The following is a 24115-nucleotide window of genomic DNA, read 5'->3' on the forward strand; positions in this document are numbered from 1 at the left end:
ACTGTGAGTTGTGCACTTACTTAGTCTTCTAAGTTTTGTTTATTTTCTGATCTCAAAGAACTTCCTTCAAGGATGGAATGTTTTATTTCAGTGACACAGACCCCATTGGTGCTTCAGCTGGCTGTGCTCAGGGGCCTGAGATGCAGAGGGTACCTTCACTCCTGGGTGGCTAGTCACTGTGGAAACCACAGCACACCATAAAACATGAGTCATAGATTTCCAGCCTTACTTCATTAGAGAGCAGGTCCCCATTCTTAGAGGAAAGTTCGGGATGAAGTGCCAGTGGTATTTAGATGTCTTCTAATGTCTAATGTTCCCCTGTATTAGTTTTCCATTGCTGTGATAGAACACTATGACCAAGGCAACTTATAGAAGTCTATTTGGACTTATGGTTCCAGAGGCTGAGTCCATCATGGCAGTAGGTGACAGACATGGTAGCAAGAACAACTAGGAGCTCTCATCTCAAACTGTAGACAGGAAACTCTCTCAAAGCCTACCTCGAGGGACATACTTCCCCTAAAAAAATCCACATCTCCTAAGCTTCCCTGAACAGGGACATCAAATGGAAATCAAGTATTCACAGGTCCCAAGACTACTGGAGACATCTTATTCAAATCACCACGTTCCCTAAACCCCTTTAGGAATGGGAAACAAACCTGGTATACAAGACTTTCTTCAAAATGGCAGAACCCCCCCCCCCCAAATAGATGGTCCAGGCTGTACCTCCCATGCAGAAAACAGTGTCTTCAGATCCACAGACATACCCACACATACACACATGCCTACAGAAGTGTCTCTCCTTACAGATACACAAATATGCACATTGCACACACTGCTGGGCTCTTTCAGTAGGATGGTCACATGTACTAGGGTATCTGAATATATAGTCACCTACACACGAACACCATGCTTCCTTTGCTGTATGTTCATACGTCTAAACTACAGTCAGTTTCAGAGGGACATGCTGGTAACTCTGAGACTTCTGCCCATTTGAGGTTGTGGGTTCTGTTTAGTGTTGCCAGTGAAGAAGACAGCTGCATGTCTAAAGGTGAACAGTCCTGCTCTGGTAGTTGAGGTTGATTGATCAGAACCCTGTTCAAATCCTTTCTCGGCACCCTGTTTTGCTGGGTGAAATGTGTAACAATTGTCTGATGTTTCAGAGCCACACTTACTCATCTGTGAAGTGAATGTCAGAGGATAGCCTTATTAGTATTAAGAACTCTTGGCCCTCTGGGGATTTGCCTCAGGGAGTAGAGTACTTGCCTAGCAATCGTGAAGACCTGAGTTCAATCCCCAGAACCACATAAACCCAGCATGGGCGGTACATACATGCAATCCTAGCTCTGAGGAGGCAGAGGTAGGGAGATCAGTTCAAAGTCATCTATATAAGATAAGTGAATTTTAAGCCAGTTTGGACTATATGGTAAAACATATAGGCCCACCCTGCCCCACAGCGATCTGGCCACACATTCTGGCTCGCCAGAGACTGCCTGAGCTTAAGTACCAGTTTCACCCTCTCCAGGATTCCCATGGTCATCTGTGTACCTGGTCGGACCAAAACCAGGAAGAAACATTGTGTAGGACATCAGTCTTTGATCCCTTTCAGGGAAGTGCCCTGGGCAGATCACAATGTACCCAGAGCCTCAGCAATCAGCAATCAGGCGACTTTAACAAGTCCCTTCCCGCCCACCCCCTCTGCCGCACCTTCGCGCTGCTTCCCCTAGAGCCCGGGTTGCCTGCTCATTCAGCGAGCAGTGTGGGAAGGAGGAGCCAGGAGGGTGAGCGCAGGCAGCTCCGCCTCCTTTCCAGCGCCTCGGGCTCCAGCCTTGAGCTGGGATCTCCCGCCCGTAGGTGCCCGGAGGTTGGCCGGGCGTGATGGCCAGGCCCCCGCAGCCCCGGCGTGGCCCCACGACGCCCGGTGGCGCCTTGCGCGCCCTGCTGCGCTGCAACCTGCCCCCGGGCGCCCAGCGCGTGGTGGTCTCCGCTGTGCTGGCGCTGCTGGTCCTCATCAATGCCGTGCTGATATTCCTACTGGCCTTCCGCTGAGCTGTGCGCACCCGGCACCGCGGGGGACCACGCAGGGTGAGTGGCACCTTCCAGCTGCTGTCACCGCAGGAACGTGGGGGAGGGGGAGACGACGACTCCCATTAGCTTCATGTGCTCACAGTCAAGGCCGGTCTGGAGATGCCCCCCCTCTCCCACTCCTCCCTGAGGATGCCACCTTGAAGGTGGCTGAGGGGCGTGGTGGCACACATGCCCAAAAGGCCTTTCATCTGTCCTAGAGGCTGGGAAGGTGGGGGTGGGACAACATGGCGGGTCTCTCTAACTGAAGATGCAGAAGATCCTGCTGGCAGAGGATGTCTGGAAAGGGTGTGCATGGGAGAACAGGGCATGTATTGTGTGGGTTCTGCAAGAGGCTGGTAGAGGGTATCTGGACTCCTCTGCACGTGATACCTGCATTTTTGCTATTTTAGGCCTTAAAAAGTGCCAGTCAGTCTCCTAGGGCAGAGCTGCTGCCGGCTGACTTGCAGCAGCCACTCTGAACACACCCTCCCACCACTTCCGGTGCTCAGGGACAGCTTGGTGAGAAGGCACCACCACTCCACTCGAGAGAGGCATACAGGACGTAGGAGGATAGTAGGGTGATGTGCTACAGGATGTGATGGAAGGGTCAGTTTGAGGTACAACCTGGAGGCTTTACCCTCCCTTAGGGCCAGTCCCTCAAGGAATAGGAAGGAATTCTGCCCTTGCCCTTGGCTTATCTTAGTCTTGAGCTAACCTGGGCAGTGGAACAAGCCCCGCCTGCCTTCGGATATCCTTCCACCTCAGAGGCAAGGATCCATCCAGCCTCTGCCTCCTACTGCCAGGCAGATACCAGACTAAGGAGCAGGCGCACCTGGTGGGGGCCAGGGAGGGCGCTCTGCAGAGAAATGAACTTAGCTGTAGCCGGGATTTACTTCTGATACCCTATAAGTGTTTCTGGCCTCTTGGAGCCACATTATGGGTTGCCAGTGGCATGGAAATGGTTCTTTTTGGAGCTTGCGCTTGGTAGAGCCTTCCATGTGTGATGCCCATGAAGTGGGGGGACTCTGTTTACTGGGATCCTGATGGGAGACACAAGAGTTTGGAGGATGTGCTCAGACACATCAGTGTGTCTATCTGGGGCTTTCTGTGCTTGGAAACAAATTGAGGATCAACACCTTTCCTACACCTACAGGCTTCCACATGACTGGGCAGGGCCACTGTGGGACTTGGCTCTAATGCCACCCAGGACCCTGGTCTCTGCCTTAGCAGAACAGGATCCATACATGTCTACAAGCACTGGAGAATGAGAGGAAGGTGAGGCTATGACTGACTGCCTGCCTTCCTTCTTTCCTTCTTTCCTTCCTTCCTCTCAGTGCTTGTTTGAGGGAATCCAGGGACAGAGGGAGACACCTCACCCAGTTCATACTAAGCAGGAAGCTGGGCCATGTAGAGTGTCTAGGTTGCCTCCCCTAAACTGTAGCCTAAATTCCCGAGCCCAGGTCAGGACCATGGCCCCTCTTCACAGGCTTCTACTTCTTCTTTCCCTACATCCTTCAAGGCTTCACATGATAGTCTACCACAGAAGATGCGCTGGCTCCCAGCCTGCAGCAGACTGGCTCCTCCTGTGGCCTTGCTGAGGCCGCCTGTCTTATCCCACGTGTGTGGCAGCCAGAGTCATCTGCAGAAAGTCATTGCTACAGAGGCAACGAGTCCGAGGTTGGAGGAGGTCCACTGTCCTTAGGAGCAACTCAGAGCTCTGTGGGCGTTGGGCATAGAGACCTCTAAGACAGGGTCTGGCTCTGGGGTAGAGGTGCTACCCATTTTCCTGGGAAATATACCTTCTGGGGCTGATTCCAGGATTCCAATATGGAAGCACCCAGAGAGGCCAATAGGGGAGCAAACAGGGTGTAGAACAGCTTAGGGGAAGGGCTGGCTTGTGGGGGGATCTGTTTGGGGGATATGCAGTCTAGTTCTTAGGCTGTCCAGGAAGGAGGCCACATGCATCCCACACACCTTAAGGCACCAGAGCCATTTATTCTTAAAGCAGAAACAGAACAGAAAAACAGGAGCCAATGGATGGGGGACAGAGTTCCAACCATGAAGACCACCTGGAAGGTCAAGGGCAGGCTATACAGTGAGGAGAGGACCCTCACCAGTCCTCTGGGCAGAAAGAGTCCAGTACATAGAGCTGTCAGACAGATGTAGTGATTGATTCGGTAGTAGCTACAAGATTCGCCCATTTAATCTCCAACCTAGGAAGGAAAGGAAGGCAGATGGAATGATTAAAGCGGCCTTCCAGGTCTCAGGTCTGAGGAGGAGGGTGCCTCAGCTAGTGCCTGGGCTGCAATACGAAGTGATGGTGTCGTATGGCTACTTCTGCAAGGGTTTAAAGAAGCACACCCATGTGGCCCAGCTGCCATGGTGGGCACTTGTCGTTGGTAATACAGCACTGTTAGCTGGATGACCTCACAGGCCATGTAAACCCACAAGAACCTGCAGAGGGAGTGAGTCCCCTCTTCAATGGCCGCCTAGGAGAGCAGGTAGCAGCCGCTGCCAATTGTCATGTCCTATCCCTAGCCCAACATCTCGGCGTAGGGCATCGGAGCTGAAGCCACAGACTCAACCGAGCTGAAGGAGGAGGGAAGGAGACACAACAGTCATTGCCATTGTGCTCCCTCATTGAGCTTTGACAAGGCATGTGCTAGGCACAGCTCTGCCTCCAGAAGAGCTGCTGGCCTAGAGGGAAACTTAATTCATTTCTCTGTAGAACAGGCCAGGATCCCTTCCGGGGCCACTGAGGAAAGGGCAGCCCTGCCTCACGGACCTACGGGTCTTGTCTCTCTCTCCAGCTCATCAGTGATGGCAGTGCGGTGTGTGCTGAAGCCCTGTGGGACCATGTCACCATGGATGACCAGGAGCTGGGTTTCAAAGCTGGGGATGTCATCGAAGTGATGGATGCCACCAACAGAGAATGGTGGTGGGGCCGAGTTGTAGATGGAGAGGGATGGTTCCCTGCCAGCTTTGTACGGGTATGTATGGCTCCAGGCATGGGACGTGGACTGCACCCTCTCCGTGTTTGCTATTACTTGGTGCCTCAGACTGGATGGGTAGGGGATTGGGACTGTGACACAGACAGGTTAAGGTCGTAAGAACGAGATGCTTCAGAATACCATCACTTTAATGCCTCCTATCCATCACTAAGCACCATGGTGTTGGTTGGAGTGTGTGGGGACCGTGAAACATACACACAGCCCTGAGGGGTAGAAACCTGGGAGGAGGCATAGACATCGAGATCATACCCAAGAGGACAAATGACCCCAGTTCCAATCTTAGGCTGCATCTGGTCACCAGAGAAGAACTCTTGATTCAGACTCCCAAAGGCCAGGCAGAGGGAGAGAATTCCCCCTGGTTCTCAGGCACTCGTGTGCAGAGCCCCGACCCCCTACCCTTTCATAAATTGCTAGGCTAGCCATATAGCAAGGTCTCTACCTAGGCACATGAATTCCTATACCTAGATGCCCTAGGATGAATAGGTCTGGTTCAGAAATTCCCAGTGTTTTGCTCCAACCCCTGCTGAGAACAAAGTGTACTGAGTGAATTTGACAGTAGCTGCTGTCATCAAACTCACCCTTTCCTGCCCTGGCCTTGTGTCTAAGAGGCAGCCGCAGGGAAATTGTGGCCATGCCCTTGGACCTGTGTGTCCTGTGGCAGCTACTGGCCTTAGCTTCTGATGACCGGGGATGACCGGAAGATGGCAGGCGCTAATTTGCCTTGCGTTGTTGTCCAAAGCTGCGCGTGAACCAGGATGAGCCCGCGGACGACTACGAGGCCCCGCGGGCCGGGGCTGGAGAGGCTGATGACAGCGGCCCAGAGGCCCAGAGCTGCAAGGACCAGATGCGCACAAATGTCATCAATGAGATCCTCAGCACTGAGCGGGACTACATCAAGCACCTTCGCGACATCTGCGAGGTGAGGAGTGGAGGCAGAGCTATAGGTTAGAATGGGATGGGCGAGGTCATAGGGCGTGGTGAACTGGTGCAGAGGGCGTGGCTTGTGGTGGGGGTACACAGGTGGGTCCCCAGAGAGCTTGGCTCCGCCCCACCCCTAGGGCTACGTCCGCCAGTGCCGCAAGCGGGAGGATATGTTCAGTGAGGAGCAACTGCGCACTATCTTTGGGAACATCGAGGACATCTATCGATGCCAAAAGGCGTTTGTGAAGGCTTTGGAGCAGAAATTCAACACAGAGCGGCCACACCTGAGCGAGCTGGGTGCCTGCTTTCTGGAACATGTGAGTGCGCGTGGACCCGTCCTGCCCAGGATCCCTAAGCCTTAACAGGCTGCAGTGCCTGGCCCTCCCCCTATCCTATCCCACCTCTACTTCTCTGTGCTTGGCACCTTTGCTGTATCCCAGGCCACCTGCTCTTTCCCCAGAACTTTCCACACCAGGTTCACAGATTAAAAAAAAAAGCTACTAGCTTTCCTGGGCAGACTGTCTGTCCTCTACTGAAGCAAATTAAGGGAGTCTCTCCAATTTCCAAGGCTTCACCTGTTTAGCCTTGATACTCTTTCCTGATCAGCACCACTGATTTCATTAAAAGATAATAAAATAGAAACAGAGGCACAATCAGACCATCTCGTAAAGCCCTACCAAGAAGGCCGAGTGTGGCTCCAAGGATAGGCAGACATATCACAGATTTTTTTTTCTCCCATCCCTGGAATGACTACATACAGCTTGTACCCAGCAAAGTAGATAAAACCCTGTATAAGATGCGGAGGCTCCTGACCCGTTCACCTTATGGCTGTGGCCTGTTGCCTGGGGAAACAGGAGACAGCCATCCTGACCTCCAGCTGTGCCCCCAGCAAGCAGACTTCCAGATCTATTCGGAGTACTGCAACAACCACCCCAATGCCTGTGTGGAGCTCTCCCGGCTCACCAAGCTCAGCAAGTACGTGTACTTCTTTGAGGCCTGCCGGCTGCTGCAAAGAATGATTGACATCTCGCTGGATGGCTTCCTGCTGACCCCAGTGCAGAAGATCTGCAAGTATCCTCTCCAGTTGGCCGAGCTGCTCAAGTACACACACCCCCAGCACAGGTAGAGGGCACAAGGCAGGGACGGGGAGCTGCCTGAGACTGCATGCCCTCAGCCAGCAAATGGAGTATGTGTAGTATTTGCAGAATGCTGGGTACTGCTGTAGGCACTGGAAATAGCTTAGGGTAGGTAAAGCAAGACCTTGATCTATACTGGAATAGGAAAGGGTATATACATCAGTAGTATATTAGGAAGTAATATATGTAGTATATATATATTAATATATATAAAAGTATATATAGTATATACAAGAAGTTATGTAGGAGAGTAGGGCTATTTTACTTGAGTGGTAGGGCTGTCGCTAAGGGTGACTTCATATGCAACAGCCTCTGGGGACTCTACACTGCTCCCCAGCTTGCTGCACCCTTCTTCTTTCTGTTCTGCCCCAGGGACTTTAAGAATGTCGAGGCTGCCTTGCACGCCATGAAGAATGTGGCCCAGCTCATCAACGAGCGGAAACGGAGACTTGAAAACATCGACAAGATTGCTCAGTGGCAGAGTTCCATCGAGGACTGGGAGGTGAGGGCCCCGGTGCCCAGAGAAACCCCTGTGGGGTCTCTGCTTGAAAACTGTTCTTGCTCAGAAGGGGGGAGAAGCAGGGACCTACTGCACTCCCTAGAGCTGTTGGAAGACAGGTGCTCTTGCACTGGGCATCTGTGGCACCTCCGCTTCGGCACCTAATGGTATCCTTCCTGTGTGCACTACCACACACCTTCCAGCCACCGTCAGCCTAGGGACAGCCCTAACCCAAGGAACTGTGTTTCTAAGACACATTGGCCTGTTCCTCTGCCCCAGGACAGAATGGACTGCTAAGTTTTAGGTGACTTTTAGACCTTTCAACGGTTGAGTTTAGAGCCCATGGTGGGACTAGAACTGAATGCTGCTCACTTTTTCTGGGTTGCTCATCCCCACATGTCTGCGAGACTTGCCTTCTAAGGCAACAAGTGAAACTGGTAACTATATTTGCCTGCTCCTTAAAGGCATGGGCTGGGAGGACTCAGGCCTTGCCACCTCTACTCACTTCCCAGATGGAGCTGTTCTGTGCCGTGCCAGCTGTCAGGATGAGAACGGAAGGGAAACCAGAATAAGGCACAGGGAAGGAATGAAGCAGAATCCTAGGCCCTGTGCTCGCACTGAGTCCTAACCCTTGGGTATGGGGAACTGAGCACTGCAGCAGCCTGGATCAGTCTATGCCTGACCAAGGACTGGAAAGCACAGTTATCCCCAGATGGATGGCTGCCAGCAGCTCCTGCCGAGCCTAATTTTTCTCTAAAGCATTTAAAAGACAGCGTGGGCCATGCCCAGAAGTCTGTACTTCCAGTAGCCATTTTCCAAAAGGAAAAGAGTGGGTTTGGGTTCTAGGTAGTAAAATACCTTCTTGCTCTGCATGCAAACAAGAGGACCTGAATTCAGATTCCCAGCACCCACCCACCATATATATATATATCTATCTATCAGGTAAAGTGATACACTTGTCTCTTGGTCTTAGATGGTAGAGACAAGAGGACTGCTGAGACTTCCAGGCCACCCAGCCTAACTGATTTTACGAGTTCAGTGAAAAGCTCTTGTCTCAACAAATAAAGTAGAGATGGCTTGGTGAGATGGCTTAGCACCGGTAAAGGTACCTGCCGCCAAAGCTGCCCAAACTCATGCCAGTCTTCAGGGCCCATTTGGTGGAAAGGGGTCCTCTGTGCTCTACACACCTGTGTGTGCATTCACCCCTCCCCACAATAAATACATAATAAAAGTGTTTTTTTTTTAAATGTGGGAAATCATTAAAACATCCGATGATGACTTGTTCCCCCACCAGGCTCATACATATAAGCACAGATGTAAACACACATGTAAACACGTGGACACACAATGCACCACACAAAATGAAAAGTTAAAATGAACTTTAGTATTTTATTTAATGCAATAGATCACAATATTTCCAATGTAACCAACAAGCATATTCAACACTGTTTCATACTCTATGAAATCACTGTACTTACTTCACGGTGACATCAAATCCCCAGGGCTTGGCAGCCACAGAAGGCCAGTGGCTACAATGAAGTCCTCAACAAGGGTGGGTCAACCCTACCTCTCTCTCCTCCCACTTACACACTCGCAAGGCTGCCTTTGGGCTTTAAGAGTATTCCTCTTACCGCGTCCTACCTACCTCACTCAGTTCAGGCGACAGCAGGAAGACGCCCACTCGCCTACGGAGGCGGAGGCGGGAAGTGGAGCCTCTGGTTTGTTGCACTTACCTCACGGCTCTCCTTGGGGTTCACTCAGGGGGAAGATCTCCTGGTCAGGAGCTCGGAACTCATCCACTCGGGGGAACTAACCCGTGTTACACAGCCTCAAGCCAGGAGTCAGCAGAGAATGTTCTTTCTCTTTGACCGCCAGCTCATCTACTGTAAAAAGGTATCCAAACCACCCTGCCTTGCCAGACCAGTCCCATGGAGTAGGGCGGTGGGGCTCTTGTCTAGAGTCCAAGAGCCTGTTAGACTCCACCTTGGCCATTCGGTGCCTCCAGGAGCCCCAGTCAGGCCCTTAGCTGTTTGAACAGTGTGCTGTTGAGAACACCCCCCCTTCCTGACCTGGTCCCTGCCTGCTCCTCAGATTATGTCTCCCTCTGCAAGCCTCTGCTTCTGTGTCTCATGATTTCTCTGGCCTCCCTACTGCTAGCTTCTGCTTCTTTCAAATCATGGTGCGATGGCCCCATACACAAAACCTTGTTCTCTCCGCTCTCTCCCACACCACATGGGAGTTTCTGTGACTTTCTGCCCACCATACCATGTGTACCCCCAAAGATGTGTCCTGTCAGTGGCTTGGGGATGGGAGTTGGGCATGGATCAGTTCCCTGGCTGATCAGGGCAGCATCTGGCAGGATCTGCTCCGCCGGGACGTGCTGTACTACAAGGGCCGGCTGGACATGGATGACCTGGAGGTGGTAGATGTGGAAGATGGGAAGGACCGAGACCTCCATGTGAGCGTCAAGAATGCCTTCCGTCTGTACTGTGGCACCACGGGAGACAGCCACTTACTGTGTGCCAGGAAACCGGAACAGAAGCAGCGCTGGCTGAAGGCCTTTGCCAGAGAGAGGGAGCAGGTGCGGCTGGACCAGGAGACAGGTGGGAGATCCTCCTGGGCCTTGCCTAGCCATTGGGGCCCACATACCAGGTTGTCAGGGTCGACTTGAGAATGACCCAATACCCTAGGGCTAAGTGAGGCTGCCCAAACCTCTTGGCACACCCCTCTGGTAGAAGTGGCCATTTCTGTGGTCAACCCCATTGAGTGTGATGGGAGTACCTCACCCTATGTGCCTATCTGCTGAGACCTGGGGGAGCCCCTTCCCACGGAGCCCTGGAGAACATGGGGTGGGGACTACAGAAGCCTTTCCCGTTCCTTGGTCACCAGCTTCATGCTTTGGTTTGGGAGCCTCCGAAGGAGTGAAAGAAAGAAGCTAGATATTAGAGAAGTGGGAAAAGGAGTTACAGGGTCAAGATAAGAAATGAAACAGTGGCCTAGAGATCTTCGTTCTCTCTCTTGGCTGGCAAGACAGAATGGCTGAGCAGGCGAGGGAAGTCTCTGTCATGCCAGGCTGTCTCAAGGTGACAGGGATAGAACACCAGGAGGATAGCACTAGGGAGGCAGGCACATGAGCACTGAAGAAGGCAAGACAGGGTCTCACATCCACCCTCCCTCCAGGCTTCTCCATCACTGAGCTGCAGAGGAAGCAGGCCATGCTGAATGCCAGCAAGCAGCAAGCCACAGGGAAGCCTAAAGGTAAATGGGGAACCAACCATCCTAACCCCTGGGCAGTTCCAGCCTTGACTGTTTTCCTCTCTAACTTCAAAAGCAATGGCAGCTAGCCACCCGCATCCTTGGAGATGTCCACTCTGCCCTTTACAGGTCTGTGTTTCCAGAGGTGGTAAGGGCCATAGGTGAGTTCTTGACTTCTCTGACCTCCAGGAGTTACAGAGCTCACCTCCCCAGGCTGCTGATAGGTGTGTCATAGCTGCCTGTGAGCCAGCCATCTCCAACTCCACAGATAAAGAGGCAGATATTCCCTGCCTTGGACAGTGGCCCTGGCCAGCCCTCAGGCCAAAAACTATTGATAACTTGGGATCCTGTGTGCTGTGGTTAGCCCCTTGGGAAACCAGTCCTGTGTGGCAAACTACTGCAATGGAGGTTCAACAGCTGAACCCACAAACGGGCCCCTCCATCTTCTTCTACCCATGACCCCTGGTCTCTCTCCCTGTCTAGCTGTCGGCAGGCCAGGATACCTGACCCGCCACAAGCATCCATCATTGCCTGCCAGCCGGCCCCAGCAGCAGGTGTTGGTGCTAGCAGAGCCCAGGCGGAAGCCATCTAACTTCTGGCACAGCATCAGCCGACTGGCGCCCTTCCGCAAGTGAGCCAGTGCCCGTCAGACAACCTGACAGCACTTTGTGGACCTGCCCTTTCCTCTCTGAGGCCTACACCATCAGGCCCTCTGCCTGTTTTACAAACTGGAAGTGAACAGGCACAGCGGCAAGCTGCTATGAAGTCTGGGCCCTGCCTCCGGCCCCTTCCCCACGGCTAGTGTGCGGGTACCAGCCTCTGCCTACACTCTGGGCCTGTGCAGAGCCTCCGTCCATGGTAAGCCTGCACGATGCAGCTCAGAGCCTGTGGCCGGGCTGTGCACATGGCTCGTCTGCTCTGGACAGTCTTTGGGAATCTCATCTCCACTCCTGTTTCCTCTGGGTAGGAGACCAAAACCTGTGCCCATGAGCCACCTGCCAAAGCAGGTGTGTGCCCCTCTGCTCCTTATTCTTCTGTTCAGGCCCCCAGCGCACTTGCAGCTTGAGAGGTCAGGAGCCAGGAATTCTGCACTCCTATCTCCACCCATAGATGTCCTGCCTCCTGGTCCCTCTAGACACTGCTGGCTGCCCGACATCCTCTTTACTTGTGACGTGTGTTGAGAACAAAACCGTACAGTCACCTGTGTACCTGGTTCCGGGCTAGTGACAGTTCCCCGTAGCTGGGTGGCTGTGTGCGCACACACACCCACTCCCTGTTCGTTATGACCCTGGCCGTGTTGTTTCTCTAATACTGGAGAACTGTCGATGACACAGAAAGATTGCCTTACCCTAGTAAGTGTGAGAAGCCATAAGGACTGAACTCTGTGGCCCAGAGTGGACGGCCTCCCTGTGGGGCACATGGCCGGGCCTGCGTGGTGCAGAGCCCACAGGACTTGGAAGCATGGAGTCACTCTTGCGCTGCATCTTCTCTAATCCAAAAGCCACATTTAATTTCATAAAGAAACGAATGAAAAGTGACCTGGCTGCTGATCAGCTGTTGGTGTGTGTCAATTTCCTCTTCTGTATGCTGTCATCCCTCCTAGGGCTGGTGTCCTGCCTCTCCTCTTCTGCTCTCGGCCTAGGGGAGACACTGCTCACTAGGCCACAGCTTCAGGATTCTGGTAGAAGTGGCCTAAGGTGGCTAGGGTCACTGTTGCAGAGGCCCCAAAGTGGGGTGGACGAAAGCAGGCCAGGGAGCCAGGTACAGTGGGGTGGACACAGCCCCCCCACCCCCAGTGGCTATTTCGGTAGTTTTGGGCCTCAGCATCCTCTTTGCTACTCTGAGGTGGGACACAGGAGGCTTATGTGAAGCTGCAGAAGTCTGTACCTCCTACAGCACTTAGGAGGACCCTCCCTCCGCCAGAACTGGCCAGGGGCAGGACACACAGCCTTGTCCCAATCGCCTAGGGATTCACTAGGAGAAGTGGCAGCAAGTGCCAGTCAGACTGTCACCTCTGACAAAACTCCATGAAAAGATCAGAATATGCAACACAAGTCAATCTTTATTGAAAACTGCAGTATTAATTACATAACAATTCTGGTTACAATAAACGTGCTTTTAAGGATTTTAAATCTGAGCTCATCTACTCATCAGATTGCATAAAAAATTAAAACAGTATGAATTTACATCTAATTGAACTGGCTCGGGATGGACAGTCTGCCCGTTCCTTTGAATTGACACGTAAGGTCCACGAAGAGGCAAGGGATGCCTTTAACACTGGAAGACAATGCTGACTTAAGCATAAAAAAAAGTACCAACAACAGTGTAAAAAAGTATTTAAAAACAAAAGTTTAAAAAAAGAACCTTTTCTGTTCACAGCCTATCAGGCTCCTTGGGGCCTCCAGCTGCCACAATAACCCCCCTGGAAGCCAGTCCCCCAGTCTGACTGCCTAGTCTTCACCAGACCCACCCACTGCCCTTCCCCGGGAACTGCCTGTGTACCCACCGGGCCCTACACATCTCATGTATAGCCACTGCAGTCCCTGAACAGAAAAGCTGCTGCCTCCCATGCCCTAATGCTAGTCAGACTTACTCCACCGGCTTTCTGGTTGTCAGTGAACAGGGAGGGGTAGGGACGAGAGAAGAATCCTTTAAGACGTGGGGAATTAATGTTACTGTTCCTACGAGACAACATCATCAATCAGTCCATCAAACACAGAAAACTGGGCAGGAGTAAGCAACTCCAGAGATAAAGACCTGGGGTGGCTGGACATGAGAGTAAGCTCTGCTGCACTCCTGCCCTCCACAACCCTCAGAAAGCACCAGGACAAAGGGCAGTAGCTGCCACAATTGCGACCACACCCTGGGAGGTCCTGTGCCACTCGGTAGTGCCAGGTACACAAGTACAGATGTCAGCTGCTGGGAGGAGGTGGCCCCACAGTAATACTATACTCCAATATATTCTGAAGGGGAACTGAGGAAGTCTGAAGCAGCCCCAATGTTTGAGGCTGGTGCTTGGCCAACCTCTCCCAACCCCAGGCATACTTAAAGGCCCAAGTCAGAAGCCAGTGAGTTCCAGTTTCCCCGAGAACGATTTTCCTCTTACTGTACATAAACCATCCAGTCTGCTCCTTCAGCCCTCTGCCACATCAGAACAAATCCAGATACAGTAAGACACCAGATGTACGGCTGAGGGAAGGCAGGACACTCGACAACCAATCCAGAACTGGGGACCTCCCCGCCTGCTGAAAACACTGCCTCTGCAAAACACTCAGAAGCCGCTACCCCCAGAATGGCAACTGGCAGGCCAACAGCCGCTCAACAGGTCTCCCAAGGAAGACCACAAGAGACAACAGCTCCAGAGGCCGCTTCCATGCCGGCAGCCTCACTGGCCTAATCCTGACGGTGGGCTTACTTCTCCTGAGACAAGGAGCTCACAGGTTCAGTACTCCACAACCTTAAACTGCAAACAGCAGCAGCAGAGGAACAAAGCTCCCCAGCCTAAGGGAAGGAACAGAAAATAAACTTTATATACTCCATCCATCCATGCATCCATCCACGCATCCATCCACACATCCATGCATCCACGCATCCATCCATGCATCCATCCATCCACGCATCCATCCACGCATCCATGCATCCATCCACGCATCCACGCATCCATCCACGCATCCATGCATGCATCCATCCATCCATCCATCCACGCATCCATCCACCCATGCATGCATGCATCCATCCACGCATCCTTAGCAGTGAGGTCAGTGAGTATCAGACCTGCCTGCCTGTCGACTCAGCTGATGACCTCTCGTCAGGAATGTCATACACAGAAAAAGCACTTTCTTGGAATGTTCTCAATGTTTTGGGGTGTCTGTACTGAGCCAATTCTGTTCCTTAAGTTTCCTAGAACTGAATGTTTTTAAAGTCACCACCTGTGACAGTTTACTGCCATCCATGTGCTCAGGTTTTCACTAAGATCTTTCACCAGCAGACTCCACAGCAATGACCTGACGGCTTCACGACAGAAAAGATCTACACACAGACGGGTTTTATCAATCAGAGGTGTTGATAGTCATTCCATTTACACAGTCCCAGAGCAAGTGTGTGAGGCTGATGTGATCAGCAGGAGGGCAGAAACCCCGCTCTTCTTTCTCCTGAGAACCCAGGGCCTGTGGAAGCACACACTGTGTGCAGCTGCAGGTAGGTCCAAAGACTTGGGAGCTCCCTGCGGAGTTTCCAGGCAGGGGACAGCTATGCTCAGTTGAGAGTGGGCGAGTAGACTTTTTCAAACACATGCAAAAATCACAGGTACCTTTGTCCCAATGATCGTGATTATTCACTGGACACCACCTTCTGTCTATGGAGTCTGGGAGACTGGAACACTCCCAGCACTGCACACCATCCACCACAGGGGTGGGATCCCACACAGAAGCACGATGCAAGCTATGTGCCACAGCAAAGGTTTCTATCTCTGTGCAGTGTGTGCTTTCTTGGGCTACCCTCCCCCGATGCATTCGCATGCGCGCGTGCGCGTACACACACACACACACACACACACACACACACACACACACACACACACACGCACGCACACCCCAGTCACACACACGCACTCTCTCTTAAGTGCTCACGAAGCAATTAAACATACTCATCCATAAATATTCTATGTTCATGGACACTGGGAATGAGAAACCTTCTGTTCACACTGATTCATGCAGAAATCTTCATAAACTTCTCATAAAATAAAATGCTAAAAAAATTATGGAGAGCATTACTATAAAAGTAAGGTCACCGAAGGTTCAATATCCAGGTGACCCAGCCACTAGCTAAGCTGACTGCTACTGAGGCGACCTCCACACCGACATGGAAGCCCTGACTTAGCTGCCAGAGACAAGCACCCCTTCCAAAGCCCCAGCAATTCAATGGGGTTCAACAAGGAGATAAAAAGCACACCCCCACTTGACAGATCCCAGAAAAGTCCTCGTGTCCTGCCCCTTTGGTCCATACTCAACAGAAACACTCTCCTAGATTCAAGTCGGGCATATTTTCAGGTGAAAAGAACCCTCTTGATTTCTTACGTACGCACTCAAAATCTTTCCCACCACAGAGCCTTTCAGGCAAGTGCGTTCCAGAACTGCCCGGCCTTTCCACTTTCCACATGTGCTTGGTACTGGGTGCCTTCAGCTACAGAAGAGTGGCAAAGCCACTTATGCAGGCTTTCCAGGTCTCACCTACTAATCACAGAGGACAGGTCATCCTCAGGTGAATAACCCCAAGACAAGCTACATTATTTCTACATTTTTAGACATAATCACAGCCCTGCTTCTCTACAAGAAACATGAGGAACTAACTTAAAAATACACTTATTCCCTTGTAACCAGTCTTCCATGTACAACGCGCTCCACAGCACCCAGCTTCAGTCTTTATGGGAGAGTACACAGCGCCTGTATTTTCAGCTGACTCATTATTCTCAGGGGACATTAGGAATGGTTCCCTAAGCGAAATAAAGCAAAAGACACCACCGTTCCAGTGCGGCTGCCTCTTCTCTTTGACTTCTTCCCTCCTAGGAAGACAGTTTACTTCTACAATGGACTTTTCCAACAGTCCCAACAGATACAAAAGACATTATCCTGTAAGACAGACAGTGGGAACTCAGATGGCAGACACTGCTCTACTGACACACAGACCTCGCTTCACCCCAGCTGGACTGCTCACCACGCTCCTAGACTTCCTGCTAAGCTTCAGGTAGACCCCTGCTTCCCAGAGCACACTCCAGCTGAAGTGAAGCAGGGACCCTACTATCCCTGCTGCTGCTGCTGTCTGGAGCTGCTGCAGGCTCACATTCTCTCCCAGTCCCTGCGGCTCCCTCCAGGATCAGTCAGTCAGTGCCAAAAAAACCAGGCTGCTGAAAACTCTAAGTCTATGTCCATAACTGGCAAACCCAGCACCCTAAGAGTCCCCTCCAGCACTCCCGACGCTTCAGTGAGGACATCCCTTGCACGAGTGTAACTGAGACTCAGCATACATGACAGAGGTGCGTGAGTGACACAGGCTGTAGAACACGGTCCCGTCCTTTGGGTTTTGCATCAGTCACTGCAGGTAGATTGAGCAAGCTTTTTTGTTTGTTTTTATAAACATGCATTCAACTAGATATGATTCAGAATAGAATAATACTCCCTTTTTTATCATTACAGTTAGCTAAAAAATTTGCCAGGCAGTCCACAAACAGGATTTGCTTTAAAACCAACCCACAGAGTTAGCTGGAGACTAGCGAGCTGGGACCTGCTGGGCTGGGACGCAGTCATGTTTAGCTAAGTGTCGAGAGCATTAAGAAGAAAGTCCTGGTTGGAGGCACAAGGCCTGCAGCACCAGCTGTGGGACTCAATGAAGTGACTGCACAGCTCCATCCTCACATCTGGGAAAGAATGACAAACAGTCAGACAGACTCTTGGCACCTGGTTCTCACCCACCTTACAGACACACCCTGTACCCCTGCCCTATTATACCTGGAGCCTGCAGTGGTAGAGCGCTTACCTAGGAAGCACAAGGCCCTGGGTTCGGTCCCCAGCTCCGAAAAAAAGAACCAAAAAAAAAAAAAAAAAAAAAAAAAAAAAAAAAAAAAAACAAAATACCTGGAGCCTGACACCTGCAGCAAACAGAAGTGGCACAAGCCCACTACAGCAGCATCACGATGAACAGTTCACACGCAATGCTCTCCCTCTCTCCTTCCCCCCTTCCTTACTGGAGCGTCCCAATAAGAATAACAACACAGAGCTACGCATTGTTGCAGTGTACAGAGCAGCGCCACCACCTCTCTCAGTGCTTAGGAGAGGGAATACCTGCACTCCATCAGCCTAGCCTGTGGGCATTTTCTTGATTGCTAATTAATGACGTAAGGCCTAGGGTGCTGTTCCTGGGCAGGTGGGCCTAGGCTGTAAGGAAGGTAGGTGAGCAAGGAGGCCAGGCTGGAGACAGCGCCCATCCTCACAGCCTGTGAGTCAGTTCTGTTCAGATTCCCATTATGATGGGATTGTAATCGACTCTAATTGTAAGCCAAGCCAAGTCCTCCCTTCTCCAAGGTGCTCTTGCTCAGTGTTTTACTGCACTGACAGACAAGCAAACTAGACCAGTGCTTCTATCTGATCAGTGTTGCAGTTTCCTCAGAGAAGTGCGCCTCAGCAGGGCCCCACCCAGCCGAATCCTTCACTAATACTCACATTAATTTGCAGGGTGATCACCACTGCGGGGGCACATAGCTGTAGGTGGGTGTTCCTGGGGCTCGGTATGTGGGGACAGTGACTGGGTGAGGGGCTACAGGAGTTGGAGAATGAGCAGTCAGCAGGGTACCTGGAAGAAAGAATATTTCATAAGGAAGTACAAGTGACCACTAGAGAGCTCCACCATGTGGCCTCTGACTCCATAGGGATTCTTCAAAGTGTTGAAAGGCATTCTTAACACAGCAGTCGGTGGTCACAGTATGCTTGTAACTCCTCTTCAGCCCATGCACACTCATTTTGGCTGATCACATGACTACAAAATGAAAAATCGAGTCTCCTCCCTTTCAACAGGAAGGAGATTCTGTCACATGAACAGCAGAGGTGAATGTGGAGAGTAGTGTGCTAAGTGGGGAAAAGCCAGTGAGGAAGGACAGTGTGTCCCACTCACGTGAAGTTCTCAACAGTGTCAAGTTCAGACACAGAACATGAACAGCGGAAGGAGGTCAGCCTATTGTTTAAGGGTGCAGGAGTTTTAGATTTGCAGGGTCAATGTCCCAGAGACCTGCTTCACAACACACTGAGTTGTATACCGGAGGAAGAGGAGACAGAAGGGAAGAGAGAAAAAGACCATGAACACATGCACGAGGGAGTTCTACTGCATTCACATGTAAACTTGGCAAAGGCTGTGAGGTTAAGCCCCATCTCTACATCTCAAGGTGGAGGCAAATCCTTGCTGCTCATGTTCCTCCTGTGGGAGCTGTCCCCAGGCGAGCAGCAGCAGTCTATGCTAGTTCAGAAAAATCAAAGTAGAAATCCCATAGTGCTAGAGCTGACATAATTTCCTTATGTCGATGTCCAGAAAAAAACTGTATAAGGGATGGCTTCACTATTCCCCCCCTTAAATCTCAGTCATGGAGAGCCAAGTGACCTTGTATCAAACAGCTTACAGGCAGCTACATATACTGAAAGGTCAAGAGGTGGCCCCATCCTTAGACCTGCCATCAAACCCAAGCTTCCATGGAGGTGTATCCCAATTCACGTTCCCGATTCTACCAATAAATGGCAGAGGAGTTTTACAAGCAGCTATCAACACAGAGCCAGGTTTCCGAGAGTAACATTCTTATTACTGCACCTCACCAACAGGGACAGCTGGCCTATCTAGAACTGCTTAGTCTAATGAGGGCTACCTGAACCCTCCTCACTCCCACTGCCACAGGTCACCTTGCTCTCTATCAAGACAAGGTATTCCAGTTGAGCTCCACAGGGACTTGTTCCTGCTCCTGAAAGGAGAAGGGGAAGAGAAGGGCGGCTCAGCAGTCCTTCCACACAACTGAGCCATGAGATTCGAAGGTCAGAAGCTCCGTGGACTCTCCCTACTTCAGCAGGTCTCAGGGTGTCACTGAATACACAAGAACTAGGACTCACCTGCTGACATGGCCATTGTGGTCCCAGCAACCATGCCCATGGTGACCCCGCTGCCTCTAGGAGGAGGGATGGGAGCAGGGTAGACGGTCGCTGGCATGCCATTGGGCTGCACCACTGTGGTGTGGTGAATGACGTGAGGAGGTGCTGCATACAGAGGTTGTGTGTAGTACGTGCCTTGCTGTGGGGAAAACAGAGACAACTGCCAAAGGGTCCCAGGGCTGTAGGAGATGATGGACCCAGCCCTCCCCCAGGGGTAGGGCATGCCCAAGCATACCTGGGCGTATGGGCTCTGCTGGGGATAGGCACTTCTCACTGGGTACACAGCCGTCTGGTAAGGATTGGGGGAGGAGGAGTATGGCGGCACAGCCCCACTGGTTGGGGAACAGGACACTTTGTAAGGTGTGCCAGGAGTGTAACCTGGAATAAAGAAGCCAAGGACTGAGTTCATCTAGCCAATGCCAGACAAGGCCAACTCTGCTGCAGGGAGGAATCAGGGCCACCGAAATCAGGAACACAGTGGAGCCCTGTGGCCACACTGCAGGCCCTCTCCTCCCTGATCTCTATGCTCTGTGTGCAGGTGTGCATGCATGTGCAGTGCTAAGTGCTGCAGAGCACATCCGCACCCAAGAACCTGCCCTGCCTTGATGGACAGAAACTGCTACGGTCTCCGTAAGCTCGACTTGGCATTAATGGCACATACACCTTTTCACCCTACACTTAAGGTCTAATCTTAGGGAAATAAGCATATACAGACGAAACTTCACTGCAAGCAAGCAATACATTGCTTATTACAGCAAAATTAAAGAACCAACAAAATGTCAAAGCCTGACAAAGCACTTTAGTGTAAAGACGTGAGCCAAGGGGGTAGGCTGACTCACACCATCACCAAAATAAAATGAAACACTAAACACTACAGCAGATTAAAACAGAAGACATGAGAAGATGCTAAGAAACAGCTCAGCAGTTAAGAGCACATATTGTTCGCCTAGAAGACCTGAGTTCAGTTCCACCTAATAGGGTCATCCACAACTCCAGGTCCAGAGGATCCAACCAACTCTTCTGCCTTCCAGGGACTGTACTTAGCATGCATGCGCGCACGCACGCACACAAATAATTTCTTAAAACAAAAGGGAAAGGAATATATAAAGCTACAAGATGAAGAAGGGAAGAGAAGATGGTACCCTATAGCCACGTCAGGCTACTTCCAGAAGCTGTACTAACAGGTCACAGGAATGAGGATAGGTACCTGAAGCTGAGGAACAACTCCACAAGGGCAAAAAGACTAACTGGGTCCTGAAGGAGTGGCAGAGACAAGGGTCTTCCCTGGGGCAAGGAGAGTTCAGACCACTGCAACTGCCAGTTACCAGGCTCTGGTGCATCCTGTGGAGCACTATCAGGTTGATACACAAGACGAGCTCCAAGATAACTGTATGGAGTGAAAGCCAGACAAATACATGCTGCAAACAACTGAGAGGAAACCCTTGGAAGAATTCAATGACTGAAAACTAGGCAGTGTCCAGAGGCAGGGAAGTCATTCAGAAATGTGTAACCAGACTGTGATGGTGGTATATACTATCCAAACAGCACAGCACTGCACTGAAACTGAGGACAGCTTGCAGGGCTCCTCAATCCTACTCGCTAGAGTGCTTTCTGCAGAGGCCATGATGGCCTTCATGTTGTGGTTGCTGTAAACTTGTGGCACAGAGCACTCAGCTGTCCATAGGTGTGTCAGAATCACAAGCTCTGACAGACAGGTTTCAGAGATGCAAGCAACAACCCCACTAGGGGCCACAATAGAATCTGGAGAGCATGTTCTCCAGCCTACACGTAAGTCCTCATCAACAGGAGACTTGATAAGCCATGTAAACACTACTTAGAAATCATTAAGAAAAAATTAAAGGGGTTGGGGATTTAGCTCAGTGGTAGAGCGCTTGCCTAGCAAGCGCAAGGCCGTGGGTTCGGTCCCCAGCTCCGAAAAAAAAAAAAAAAAAAAAAAAGAAAAAATTAAAATCACAAATCTATTGGATTTCCAAAGCAAGCCAAATACAGAACAGCACATAACAAATGGTCTCATTTTCATATCCAACAATTGGCCTGCCCACCTCAAAAGTAACAGGTATGTGGCATATGTATTTTGAAATCCCAAAGTCTTAAATGTGTAGAAGGAATCAGCAAAGGGAGGAAAGGAAAACCCTACAGACATAATGAAAATGTCCTAAGATTTGTTTTGGGTGATGGCTCCATGGTTGGTGCTGAAGTCTAACTGTGAGAATCCATCAAAATACACACTAAATACACGAGTGTACATAAACTGTGTCTCAATTTTAAAGGATGAACAGAGTATAAACAATTTTTTTAATTTTTTTTTTTTCCGGAGCTGGGGACCGAACCCAGGGCCTTGCGCTTCCTAGGCAAGTGCTCTACCGCTGAGCTAAATCCCCAACCCCTAATTTATTTATTATTTATGAGTACACTGTAGCTGTCTTCAGACACACCCCAGAAGAGAGCATCAGATTCTATTACAGATGGCTGTGAGCCACCATGTGGTTGCTGGGATTTGAACTCAGGACCTTTGAAAGAGTAGTCAGTGCTCTTAACCACTGAGCCATCTTTCCAGCCCCGAGTATAAACAGTTTTAGAGAGTTTAAAGTTTTAATTATATTTTTAGTAGAGAGAATTAATGACTTCTACAATATCCACCATTTTTAATATATCAACTTTCAATTCTGGTGCTTTGCCAAGAAAGTCAAATATGCAGATTTCCATTAGGATTCATAAAGCAAGTTAAAAGACAAGAGCACATAAGGAGACATCATAGCTTGGCTCTGAAGGATTCCTCTGAAAGCCTGGTCTGCAGTGAGTAGTGCAAGAGAATGAGGTCGAGTGATGAATACTTTAGACCCCCAGGGTATACACTGGGGTATGGGTACTGTGGGATGAATCTATAAGGTGAGGGTTTTTGTTTTGTCATGTTCTGCCTGGCCACACACTAAATAATGGGACTAGGTTATCACAGATGGAAATTTCCAGAACTGTGAGATAATAAACCCTGTCTCCGAGAAGGAAGCTGCCCACCTTGGACATCTGTTCTGGGGTAAATAGCTAACAGCATTTCTTTCCCCACTGCTCCTTTCCTGGTCTTTACAAAGGATAAAAAGGAATGTGATAGATATGGTTTGTGCACTCTGAAAGTCACATTTTTAAGTAACTTTATTATACGCCAATTATAACACAGCAAATCTGCAAGCCCTTTACTTTAAGTCAGGGAGAAAACATGCAAAGATCCACCCATCCAGGGCAGCCCAAATGCCTCCCAAGGAAGGACTCTCACTGTGCAAGGGAGTCATCCCCTGCCCCGAGCCAGCTCCCATTGCAGGTGACCAGGAAAAATCCAACCCTCTGTGGCCTGAGATGCTTGACTTTAGTAGGAACACAGGGAAGCAGAGTGCTCACAGCAGCACAGATGCAGGAGAGAAGCCAACTCAGGAAGGAAGCAAGACTGTCCCAAAAGGAATTACGGGAACTGGAGCAGGGAAATTAAATGACCGTGCCACCCTTCTAAACCAGTCCTTCACCTACCACAACCACAAACACGGCAGTCAGTACACTTACTGAACAGGTGGCCTTGCTAAATCTGATTCCTACTCAATTATTTAAATCTAGTTTCTGCCCCATTGTTTCCAGGAATTTCAATTGAGTCATCTTGCCAGAACCAGGCATGAAGTATGTGTCTGCAATCACTGACTGTGAAGACTGAGGAAAGGGACTACAGAGCCAAGGCCAGCATGGGGGCATAGCTTAAAACCAAAAATACAAAAGGGAGAGCAAACTTCTCTGAGGGATCACTAAAGTCACATAAAGGAAATATCGACAATCAAATTGTACAAGTGGTGGAGCAGTGGTGGCCATGCCTTTAATCCCCGCACTCGGGAGGCAGAGGCAGGTGAAGCTCTGAGTCTGAGGCCAGCCTAGGCTACAGAGTGAGTTCCAGGACAGCCAGGGCTACACAGAGAAATCCTGTCTCAAAAAAAAAAAAAAAAAACAACCAAAATACAAACCAAACCAAACAACAAAATGTTCAAGTGTGCCACACTCTGAGGACAAACCCTGGGTATCCAGTGGAGCCACATTCAAAATCTGTGGCACTAGTCAGTTCTCACTTGGCCCACATCACTGGCCAGCAACAAAACCACAAAAAGAAGCCCCAGTGGTGCAGATGACACATATAGAAATGGGAGCACTAATAACGAAGGCTTTAGGCACGGCGACAGTGTTACATACACTTTCACAGATGCGTGTAAGTCATCGATATGGTGCATGAGAGTTGCTTCAGATCACCACAGGAATACTGATGGCAGCACGGCGGACACACTGACAAGTTAGGGGATGCACCTGAAACTGTTTCTACTAAAACGCTCTAAGGGTTTAACACTACACCTAGATAGACTCTTAGCACTCAGGAGGCTGAGGCAAGAGGATGGAGAATTCAGACAGGCCTAGACTACACTGTAAGATCTCAATCCAATCACAGTACAGGCTAGAATCGGCTCAGCAGTGAAGAAGAGCACTGGCTGCGCTTCCGGAGGACCT

General features: G+C 50.6%; 3 protein-coding genes across 9 annotated transcripts in view; 2 read left to right on the plus strand and 1 right to left on the minus strand.

Moving 5' to 3' along the window:
• Positions 1-13018, plus strand: part of Arhgef4 (Rho guanine nucleotide exchange factor 4) — a 143801-nt gene extending 130783 nt beyond the window's left edge. The window contains exons 1-10 of one of the 2 annotated variants that reach the window (NM_001447198.1): positions 1811-2082; positions 4875-5054; positions 5815-5994; positions 6134-6313; positions 6886-7118; positions 7505-7634; positions 9393-9524; positions 9991-10234; positions 10812-10889; positions 11370-13018. In NM_001447198.1, the coding sequence (NP_001434127.1) occupies positions 4929-5054; positions 5815-5994; positions 6134-6313; positions 6886-7118; positions 7505-7634; positions 9393-9524; positions 9991-10234; positions 10812-10889; positions 11370-11521 (1455 nt within the window). In that variant the 5' untranslated portion in view covers positions 1811-2082; positions 4875-4928 and the 3' untranslated portion in view covers positions 11522-13018. Of the gene's footprint in view, positions 1-1810; positions 2083-4874; positions 5055-5814; positions 5995-6133; positions 6314-6885; positions 7119-7504; positions 7635-9392; positions 9525-9990; positions 10235-10811; positions 10890-11369 lie in introns of those variants that run through there. The other variant, NM_001427642.1, reaches the window with a different exon arrangement.
• Positions 1811-13018, plus strand: Smim39 (small integral membrane protein 39). The gene is made up of 10 exons (NM_001447199.1): positions 1811-2082; positions 4875-5054; positions 5815-5994; positions 6134-6313; positions 6886-7118; positions 7505-7634; positions 9393-9524; positions 9991-10234; positions 10812-10889; positions 11370-13018. The coding sequence occupies exon 1, from the start codon at positions 1876-1878 to the stop codon at positions 2044-2046; it is 171 nt and encodes a 56-aa protein (NP_001434128.1). The 5' UTR covers positions 1811-1875; the 3' UTR covers positions 2047-2082; positions 4875-5054; positions 5815-5994; positions 6134-6313; positions 6886-7118; positions 7505-7634; positions 9393-9524; positions 9991-10234; positions 10812-10889; positions 11370-13018.
• The window catches only part of Fam168b (family with sequence similarity 168, member B), a 33096-nt gene continuing 21911 nt past the window's right edge, over positions 12931-24115 (minus strand). For 3 of the 6 annotated variants that reach the window (XM_087567750.1, XM_087567749.1, XM_087567747.1), the window contains 4 exons: positions 19800-19942; positions 19526-19724; positions 18101-18230; positions 12931-17298 (listed from right to left, as the gene is read on the minus strand). In XM_087567750.1, coding sequence (XP_087423876.1) covers positions 18118-18230; positions 19526-19724; positions 19800-19942 — 455 coding nt within the window. In that variant the 3' untranslated portion in view covers positions 12931-17298; positions 18101-18117. The remainder of the gene's footprint in view (positions 17299-18100; positions 18231-19525; positions 19725-19799; positions 19943-24115) is intronic. The other 3 variants (XM_087567751.1, XM_087567748.1, NM_001271134.1) reach the window with 2 other exon arrangements.

The sequence above is a fragment of the Rattus norvegicus genome, chromosome 9, assembly GCF_021556685.1.
Source record: "Rattus norvegicus strain SHRSP/BbbUtx chromosome 9, alternate assembly SHRSP_T2T, whole genome shotgun sequence".
Classification (NCBI taxonomy): domain Eukaryota; kingdom Metazoa; phylum Chordata; class Mammalia; order Rodentia; family Muridae; genus Rattus; species Rattus norvegicus.